The following is a 10,769-nucleotide window of genomic DNA, read 5'->3' as shown; positions in this document are numbered from 1 at the left end:
GCTTTACACATAGTAGATAGTAAAAATGTTGTAGCTTACATCATTATTTTTAGTTTTGCGATATTTTGATTAGTTTAGCTGAGCACTACAACATTTCTACGAAATGTGGGACGTGCATCCCGATTTATCCCACCTGTCCTTTTTTACCCCGTTTGACGGTATTCTGTCCAATATTCCAAATAGTCTTCTTGCCTAATTACTTTTGTAAATATTGCAAAAAATGTCACAAAATAACTCTTCACTGCTCTTTGTCTCTTGCCTTGCCTGCAATTTTCAAAAATTGAAAAATTGTTTTCACATGGTACTGGAAAACTTTTGTCAATACCGTATTCCAAAATATGATGTGTAATCCATGAACCATGACCATGACTCCATGAGTATAGGCATTTTTGCCTCATGACTCTCATAGACATAAGTCTCATTTGTGAGTCACCAGCAGTTTTTGCCTAATTTTCTAGTTTGGAAGGTCACTGTCAATATTTATATGTGGCCTGATTGACAATAAATTGCTATCCAAGATAGAATAAGATTGGAAAATTTAATATTTAACTATAAATTATTATAGATATAAGGATTTGTGTTATAGGAACGTGAAAGGTTTTTGGCCCAATTTTACATTTATATTGGTTATTAACAATTAGTTAGATTGACTATGATTTACCAATTTTGAATATATCAAAATATTTCAAAGCCACAAGTTTCAAAATTCAATTAAAATATATAAAAATTCTGAATAAAAAATTGCAGTATCAAATTTAATAGAAATATTCTAAATAAATAAATGAATTTTTCATGCCCTGACATTTTTCTGATTTCCCTTCACTATTTAGCTTGAATTTTTGATGATTTAGGTATTTTAAAATGGCTCTTTCAATTCGATGTTTGCCAACATCAAAATTCCTCAGAGTGTCAGTGCTTGCTGCTGGCTCTGGCAATTTCTCCACATCTATAAACAGATACTTCAGCCTATCATCACTGCAATGGAGGTATTTTATACTTTACTTTATTGTTGAACAAGATTTTAAAGACATTTTTAGTTCATATTATTAAGTGGATCAAAATATAATCGTCTACTTTAATTCAATGTATGTGTTTGTTTATAATAATTACTAATCAATCATATTGCAGATCACTAATTAAACTAATTAAATATCATGTTCTCATTTTTAATATTGCAAAAATCCTAGCAAAAAATATCCTTCTGCCTCCTGGGTTACTCATCTATATATAATGTAAAGCATTAATGCTAATAATGGAAATGAGAATTGCTGATAACTCATAAATTTGATGTTGATAAAAATGCTTGATGTAATTTGGTTTGCAGTGCAATTCGTCTGGCAGAAGTTGGCAAGTTTGAAGTTCCTAAACTGTCAGGCAAGTATGACACAGGCCAGCTGTTCCTGCACCGTGTCTTCGGCTACAGAGGCGTCATTCTCTTCCCCTGGATTGCCAAGGTTTACGACAGAGATGCTCCTTCTGCCAGGTACTTTGTTTTTTTATTTTCTACATAAGTTATAACAAATGTACGTTACATTTACAGCCCGACGCAAAAAGGTAGCCCCACCCCTTTAAAACATCATAACACAACGAGTTTTGCCAGTTTCAACATGCAAATGGTGACAAACGAATCGTCTTGGTCTCAGTAATTTATAGCAGGTGAAATTTGGTGAAAAAGTTAATTACTGGCGGAAAAATCAAGCGGTCCGTGTTTTTGCACTGACGCAAAAGGTTAGCCCCACTTTGCAAGTTTGGCACTCTTGCGGACAGGACGCAGCGTAGACTTTTTTAGTTTTGCAGCTGACGTTTGTTTTGTTTTGCCTAAAACGTCAAAGTGTACAAAGTGGGGCTAACCTTTTGCGTCGGTGCAAAAACATGTGTTTTTCATTATCTCCATTACTAATTACATTTTCAAAACAGTCTATTGTATTTTGATTACTGAGACCAAGGCGATTTGTTTGCCACCATTTGCACAATAAAACTCACACAACTCGATGTGTTATGATGTTTTAAAGGGGTGGGGCTAACCTTTTGCGTGGAGCTGTAGTGGCCATTAGAAATTGGGTTCATTTTATAATTTGATAGACTCATCTGGGTCTAGCCTGTTTACCACAGTTGTCCCTGTTGTCTGTCTTTCAATGTGATTTTAATTTACCTGAGCCCTCAAACATGTATTTTACTTAAACATCTTTTAGATCATTGTTCATCTTGGTGTTGTAAAGTTTAATTCTATGTTTTAACATATTATTCACAACATTTTAATGATATAAATTTTTAAATTCATGAATCATATGTGCTACAAACATTAAAACTTTTTAATTTTTCTGCTACAAACTTATTAAAACTGTTAAATTTTTCTGTTACAAATTATATTACACTGTTTAATTTTTTCTGCTACAATTATTGCCACTGTAATTTTTTCTGCTGCAAATATTACAACTGTTTAGTATTCATCTCACATACTAGTACTTTTCATTTTCTGCCTCAAATAAATCACGTTTTATTATTGCATCAAACACAATAAGTTATTACTTTGTACTACAAGTTCTAAACTCTCTAATTTATGCTACCAAATGTATAATTTATGATTTTTGCATCAAGTACCTACGGTACTATAACTCCTGACCCTTTTCTGCTACAATGTCTATGATGTGTGCAAGGACAAATTATTTTTAATGAATGTTACTTGTGTTATGTTTTGTCTTCTTCACTCTATGGCTTGCTATACTGTACTCACTCTGAGTCGAAGAAATTCATTGGCATTTAAAATGAATCTGTAAGTAAGTATTTCATAAGTAATTTATACTTTTGACTAAATGGTCAATTGCTCTCCTCAACCTTCATTGATTGCTTTACCTGCCTTGTTACTGGCAAAGCATGATTTAGCTACTCCTCATTGAAGGGGTTAATGTTTAGCTACATTCTAGCTCTGATGTCAAAATTCATGTGTTCACATTCACCCTTCATATCTATTTCTTCCAGCTGCTGCAAGTACAGCTGTGGCTCAAAAGCTAATCTTCAAAGTACCCGATTTTCAATAATTTTTTTTCCTCTTAATTGAATTTTTTATTTAACTAATATATGAAGACTATATTTTATATAAATTAAATATGAGACTAAGGATTGTTTTTTTTTTTTGAAGTATAATTATCTGTTAAAACCATGGTTGGTAATAAATTTCTAACATTTCTCTATAATGTTGTTGTTCGTTGCGACCGTCACGCTTGCCGGGGGGAGGCTCTGGTGGTGGGCGGGGGGTCAGGCACCGGAAGAGGGGGAAGATGGGCAAAGGCAGGGAGGGTGGCCAGGAAAGCCGCTGCCTCCACGGGGTTGTCCCACAGGGAGGTGACGCTGAGAGACGTGGGGAAGGCGGGGCAGGCAAAGAGGTGCTGAACAAACTTGAGGGGATCCCCGCACTCCGGGCTAGCAGAGCTAGGGAGCGTTCGATCCTGGCGGAATAGGACGCCAGGGAGCTGCAGTATCCCGATCGGAGCTGGGATAGCGCTGAGCGGTAGGGGCGAGGGAGTGAGGCCTCCGCTGATGCAATCGGCGGTAGCGGCGTTTATGGCGTCAGTCGCTGCAACGCGGGAGGCGGTCTCCCTGCGGAGGGACCGCTTGGCCTCTCCATAGGCACCGGCAGGCATCATGCCATTACCCAAGAATGGTGTGATCAGGTGACCGAACCTCGACTGGATGGAGGCNAGCGATGGCCGGAGAACCGTTTGTGGGTCCAGGCATTGCACATGGAGCACAGGAACGAGTAACATTGCTTTGTAACCGAGTAACACGAGTAACATCGCTATAACGAGTAACATTGCTTTGTTTTTCTCTATAATAACATATGCCTTTGCTTCAGCAATCTCCCGTGTGTTTTCTTAGCTCTTAATTCTTCCATAAAGTTGCAAGTCCCAGACAAAAAGACATAATTCAACTTTATCTATTATCTAAGTCAATGTATTGATTATTGAGTGAAGTCAAAGCATTCAGCTTAATTTTCATGCTTACTGCATAACCTGTTTTAATCAGCACCTGCATAGACCAATTCAGCAGTTGATTGCATTTGTTTGTTCAGTTTGATTATTTTGTGAATGTTTGCCAACAACTCTAGCATCAAATATTTGACTATCCATCAACTCTTCTCGTTTTTTGAACCATCAACGATAGATAAATTGAATTGTGCGTTCTGTGTTTTTTATTCAACTTATGTAGACTTGTAAGCACATGATGTGGGATGCAGCAGCTTGATTTTATCGGTGCCTTGAGTAATTTGTTAACTGATTAGTTTGCAGAAACTGATTAGTTTGCAGAAACTGATTAGTTTGCAGAAACTGATTAGTTTGCAGAAACTGATTAGTTTGCAGAAACTGATTAGTTTGCAGACTCCCTCCAGCTGCCCTGCATTATCTCCTTGTTTTCTTTTCTTCATGATTCCCCTACTAGATCCTGTTTCCCATTTCAGTTATTCCTATTATAACCCACAATACTTTTGCCTGGTACTTGTATTGATGATGTCTTCCTCTTATAATTTATCTCTACTCAAACCCTTATAAATATTTTTTTGCTACTTTAATAGAAGGAATAGATTCATACCATACCTACATGTAATAAATACATTTTTAGAATGAATACATTCTATACATACTGTTCTATAGAATGAATACATTCTATTAATCATTCATTTTGTATGCATTCTTTCTATTTATACATTGAGTAGATTTTATTTTGATCGAGCATCACTTGCCTAATTTTTGCTTTTTAAAATAATTTTGCTGTGTTTTCCAAGCTTTCCATGCATGGATTTAGATTTTATACGGATGTGTTTTTTATTTTACTTATATGCCATTTATATCATTGATATATTCCCTAATGGGTGACCCGTGAGTGCCTAGTTATAGTGAAAGTTTCTTGCTTATATTTGACGGTTTGTGTTGTTTGCAGCTCTTGCCTTTGGTCTCCATACAGCAGTGACAGCAGCGTAGAGACGTCCACCTTCAGGGATCCTCCTGAGTGGGACGACCCGCTTGCTGCCCCTGGAGACCTCCTCATGTCCAAGAACCATGGTTCACCGCCTCATGAAGAGTACCTTGGACACATCACCAAAGACCACATCAAGGGCACGGCTCACACATACTACCAGGTCCTCATCGACTCCAGAGACTGCCAGTTTCTGGTGAGTATAGATGCCGGCATAAAGTTATTTTGCTTTATTTATATTTTATATAGAAAGGTTTATAAAGATATTTTTCACAAAAGTTTTTTTTTCTTTATTTTATATTTTATTTGTTTTATGATTAATTTCAGTAATTTTTGTTTATTCTATAACGGATAGTAATTTCAATACCTAATAAGATTGCTAGTGGTGATCTAGCAATATAGGCTCGAAATAATGCAAATCATGATGGCATGAAGCAACAGCTGGAAAATGTGCTTTTTATTCAGAGCTCTGATGAAATTGTCACTTCCTGAATGCTGCTTCCATATTATAGAGGAAATGCTCGCCTCTCACTGCTGAAAGATTTTGCAGCATTATTATTTCTGCCAGCCTTGTTGGGTAGCAGTGCAGGCTGAGTCATCCTTGTGAAACTATTCTATTCATTTTCCGGTGTGCCTTTTGTAATAGACATTTTTCTCTGTATAAATAAATACACTTATCATTCAACAGTCAATTGTCTAGTGAATACAGAATTACCGCTATTGGTTGCTCTCTAAAAGAAAGCCTCATAGTTTCAGGATGCACCTATATCCTTGTAACAACTATACATTTGTTGAACAATCAGGGAGCCCTTAATTAACTGTTCAAATATTATGTACTCCATAACTAATACAACACAGTGGTATGAGTGGCACTCAGACAGATGCAGTTTTATCAGAGGTTCGAGACTTCGTCATGGTACAGACTTTCCTTTGTGTACTTGTGTACATGACCGTGGACGATGTTAAAGGTGAACCTCAGGTACCTGTTACAAGAAGGTTCTCATATCACTAAGGTGTGTGCAGAGTTGTAATGTAGAGTAATTCATGTGTGCAGAAGTACACGAAGAAGGCACAGACTGAGGCGGTGACGTTTCTGGGCAACCAAGAGAACGGGCGGACGCTGTACGCGGTGCCGGGACTAGATTACGTGGCGCACGAGGACGTTATGCCGTACACAGCCTTCAATGAGCGGCCCATACACCACGAGCTCTTCTACAAGTTCCTGCAGCGCGTGGCAGACAAGGGTGGGTTTGGATGTTGCTGCAGAAGGTTGACGAGACAAGTGGGCTGTGGTGTTACTGCAGAGAATGACAGATACGGGTGGGTTGGGATGTTGCGTCAGAGTGTGGGAGAGAAGAATGGGTTGGGGGTGTTACTGCAGAGAATGACAGACACGGGTGGGTTGGGATGTTGCCTTCAGAGTGTGGGAGAGAAGGATGGGTTGAGGTGTTGCTGCAGAGAATAAGAGGGCAATGTCGACTGAAGTGTTGTATAGGTTATAATAGTTGTCATTAGCGGCGATCTATACTTTCATCATCCTTATTGACTTTGTGACCATTGATCATCATTGACTTTGTGACAATTGACCATCATTTACTGGGTGACTATTGACCATCATTGACTAGGTGACCACAGACCATCGTTGACTTTGTGACCATTGACCATCATTGACTGGCTGACCATTGACCATCATTTACTGGGTGGCCATTGACTTTCTGAGCATTTTAATGATTTTCGTGATGATCTCGTGTGCTCCAGACCCGCCGTTTGAGGCGCGCGACACGCTGAAGGCGTGGCAGAAGCGCAACCACCCCTGGCTGGAGCTCTCTGACGTACACAAGGAGACGACAGAAGGCGTGCGTGTCACCGTCATCCCGTTCTACATGGGCTGCCGGGAGGCCCATAGCCCCCATAGCAACGATGTTTTCTGGGTCAGTCAGAAGGCAACCCTTTCAATAGAGATGAAGGAGGCATCGCCGGGCCTGTTGGATATAAGTGAACGGCGGCAGGGTCAGATAATTCTAACCAAAATCGGTAGAGTTGCATAGAAGTGAACGAAAACCAGCCGGGCACTCATAGAGGAACTTAGTCTCCTGGGTCAGTCAATGGACAACCCGGACACAAGGGATTAAGGTCCAGTTTATTTGCTGGAAATTCTACTTTGTCGGAGTTTGTGGCGACTTGCCTAATCGCTGGCGATAGTATGAGGGTGCAGATCTTGTAACGAGTGTTAGTATTCCATCACCCTAGCCGATGTACCTAGTGAGTTACGATGCCTAAGTTTGCGAAGTGCTTGTCACAGGAGCATTGAATTTGCTTAATGACGTGATGTCAATGAGAGACCCTGTTACTTGACCTACGTGATTAACCAATACGAACAAGAGACTTGATCGCTTATTATACATAATGCACCACCACAAACGTTGAGTTAGCTGATTACTTATTTTTACGTGACCTACCACCCCGAATGTATTAACTGATCAATTGTGATACTTAATGCGCCACCCCGAATGTATTACCTGATCAATGATGATACTTGATGTACCACATCATGAACGTATTACCTGATGCCAGCACCTCCCTCAGTGGCGCTACTGTATCCGGCTGGAGAACCTTGGCGAGAAAGCCGTGCAGCTGCGGGAGCGACACTGGCGGATCTTCAGCTTGTCGGGGACGCTGGAGACGGTGAGGGGACGTGGCGTGGTGGGCAGCGAGCCGCTCCTGACGAAGCGGGACCCCGCCTTCCAGTACAGCTCGCACGTCTCTCTCCAGAGCCCCTCCGGCCACATGTGGTAGGCTGTACTCCTGCTCTGCGGTTGCTGTCTCTGTTGTGTTGACTTGATCAAGTGCCGTGCAAGGGCAGCGCCGTGAGCGTTGTGACAAGAATGCTGTGTCTTTGTACCCAGAAAGTTATGCCTTCGTCACTTTGCTCAGAATTCAATGCATGGCTCTGCTTACTATTTATCTGCGTATTTTGACTGTTTTTTTACTGTGTTTACTGTATTTTGACTGTGTGTAGTGTATTTTGACTGCGTGGACTGTATTTTGAATGTGTGTTCTGTATTTTGACTGTGTATTTTAATTACGTGTTCTGCCTGCTTGCTTATATGCGAGATTTTAATTAATCTTAGCACGCGTGTGATGACGTAATGTCCATGCAGGGGCACGTTTCGCATGGAGAGAGCGGACGGCTACGAGTTCGAGTGCCGCATCCCGCCCTTCTCGCTGGAGAGCAAGCAGGGCGACTCGCCGCCCCCCGCCCCTGCCGTCGACTCCTGAACATCGCGTACACAGTAGACATCTCCACCACAAACCTTACCTCTTGTCTCGTCCTGGAGTTGTTACATGGTGTTATTAGGTCATTTTAGTTAAAAATTATCAATGGATTTAAAAAATACTGTTGAGTCTTTAAGAAGGCAATCCAGTCGATCTTATTCTCTGTAGAAGTAGCGCCTGCAAAGTCCTGAGGGGTGTTTTTTTCAATGCGGGAGTAGCCACTCTAATGTGAGGGTGGCCACTCTAATGTGAGGGCGGCCACTCTAATGTGAAGGTGGCCACTCAAATGCAAGATCGTCTTTCCCGCTCATGCCCTGAAGGCAGAAGCTGGTATTTCTAACCACAGCTTATTTTGAGTGAACTTGTACAGTTTTGATGAGTGGGTCTTTGATGAAATTTTCCACCGGATTTGTGTTAAGCAATAAAATTATGTTACCGTCCCACGTATCCTGATGTGGATGGTTAAAGCTACACAGCTAGGAGTTAGGTTAAATAGTACACAGCTAGGTAGGTTAATTTGGTTACTGGAGAAAGATTAAGTGAAACTAGGTGACTGAAAGCGGATAAAAGTGATTTTGGGTAAATTGGCGCTAGCGACACTGAATAAATTGAGACTTGTCCTCACCACTCAGGCTGCGTGTGAAGTTGCCACTCGTGGTGCCTTATTTCGATGGTCTCATACGCATGTCCTCATCAAAAATGGAAATATTTTAAAGACACGTATACATGATTTTTTAAATTGAATTGCTTGTTGAGCGGACAGAACTTGAACCTGAGAGCGGAAACTAAAGAAAAAATATAACTTGGTACCCACTGCAGTGAGTGACAGAGAGCGCATTTTCTCGCGCAAACATTGAGGTCACGGACGGACGGACAGACAGACGGACATGGCGAGCACAATAGTGCATTTTTTCCATAAATGAGAAAATGAGCTATAAAGAAACTAGTATTTGCAGTTTGTTCTATTCGATTCTTTGCCGCATAGGCGCCACACTTGCCGCTTGGGCGCCACTCTTGCTGCTTAGGCGCCACTCGTGCCAGCCATTCTTTGCCGCTTAGGCGCCACTCTTGCCACTCCGCTCGCATTCTGCTTTCTTCGTCCAAGTCTCGATAGATGCGGTCGAGCTCTGGCCATCACTGCCTGAACTTTGTTATGTTTGCTCTTGAGTCTTCATGGTTATCGTACTGCGTCATGAGAATCGTATACTTTATTGATGAAAGAAATTTAATCAATTTGATGCAATGCAATGGAGCAAGTGACCTCCTGGCAGCCGGCCGACGAGAGCTCAGCTCTAACGATGGCGTGTTTATCCAGGCAAATCGCGTCAATTAAAATGTGCTTCACTGTCCAACAGTACAGTAAAATTGACTATAATCCATCGACAAATGGATCCCTACATTGACTTTTATTGGCATGTCCCCGTTTGAATTACATGCACAGGCTATTTAGGTTCATGTTCAAGTGGAAATGAATATTTTTGCGAATAAAGCCTTCAGAAGAATGATGCATTAGACTTTTTTAATGCCACTGCGAATGCTAGGCAAGCGTTAAGTTTGGTTGCAATAGCCAGACTTGGTCTACTTAATAATTTGTTTGAGAATCTCAACGGGGTGCTTGAAGTTCTTTCATTAGTATTTCGTGTTTACAGTTCTGTAGAACTCATTTGTGAACGCCGTTTGCGTTGTTAACGTAGTTGTAACGTATACTGGGCTGCTATGTACCACCACTCCTTTGCTATGGAAACGAATGTAACCTAAAGACGTTCATCCGTAATCTCGTATCTTGTATTATACTAACTGTTCACGCTAACATGTTCCATGCCATCACGCTGATGCATCATCCCAACATGCTGATGTATCACCCTCAATAAGTTGATGTAACAGCCCAACACGCTGATGGCCCTATGAGCTTAGCCCAACTATAGTCTAATTTTATCAAGAATTGTCAGCCCGGTCAAGTTTCATCTCAAGTTTGGCGCTGCAGTTTACGAAGGCGGCTGGCAGAGGGATGTCGTGCTATCAAAAATTGCCTAAGTATACGTAGCGTCCGATTTCTCGACTGTGATTGGTGGATTTAGTGTGAAAAGCCGTCAGTGATTGGTGGATTTATTGCGAAAACATGTCAGTGATTGGCTGAGATAGCTAAGAACTCTTAATTATATTTGAAAACACTGCTCTTAGTCTCAGCTTTAGGCGCTCTGAACTATGTTTAGCCGAGACAATATTTTATTTCTCTTATCAGTTGTTCGGATTTTTGTGATGTAGTTGAGTTTTTCAACTTCTTTTCAATGATAATAAATGTTTTATTCACGATCTTGTACGGAGCCTGGCTAGTGATTGCATTGCTGAAAAAACTTAGACTTCTTACAGAGGTAATTTTTTTATAGAAATTAGTACGTTTTCGAATCGTCAATCGCTTGGTCATGTATAGTATAACGAGTAAATCGATTGATTCGAAATAAAGATTTAAAAAGCTGAATATGATTGTATATTTTTTCCAATAATTTGATCGTTTTATTGAG

The 10,769-nt window shown here is 40.5% G+C and overlaps 1 protein-coding gene across 2 annotated transcripts; it reads left to right on the top strand.

The window, feature by feature from the left end:
• The first annotated feature begins 792 nt into the window (after nt 1-792).
• On the top strand, nt 793-9,082 carry LOC108667595 (polymerase delta-interacting protein 2). 2 transcript variants are annotated; one of them, XM_018154639.2, is made up of 7 exons: nt 793-986; nt 1,325-1,483; nt 4,960-5,167; nt 6,026-6,215; nt 6,730-6,902; nt 7,558-7,763; nt 8,133-9,082. In XM_018154639.2, exons 1-7 carry the CDS (start codon nt 862-864, stop codon nt 8,248-8,250), a joined length of 1,179 nt encoding a protein of 392 aa, XP_018010128.1. In that variant the 5' UTR covers nt 793-861; the 3' UTR covers nt 8,251-9,082. The 2 variants fall into 2 exon arrangements, with proteins under 2 accessions (XP_018010128.1, XP_018010126.1); XM_018154637.2 differs by having other exon boundaries at nt 4,936-5,167.
• The last annotated feature ends 1,687 nt before the right edge of the window (nt 9,083-10,769 follow it).

The sequence above is a fragment of the Hyalella azteca genome, unplaced genomic scaffold (genome assembly GCF_000764305.2).
Source record: "Hyalella azteca isolate HAZT.00-mixed unplaced genomic scaffold, Hazt_2.0.2 contig12836, whole genome shotgun sequence".
Lineage (NCBI taxonomy): Eukaryota > Metazoa > Arthropoda > Malacostraca > Amphipoda > Hyalellidae > Hyalella > Hyalella azteca.
This window is presented reverse-complemented; position numbering and strand designations above follow the sequence as displayed.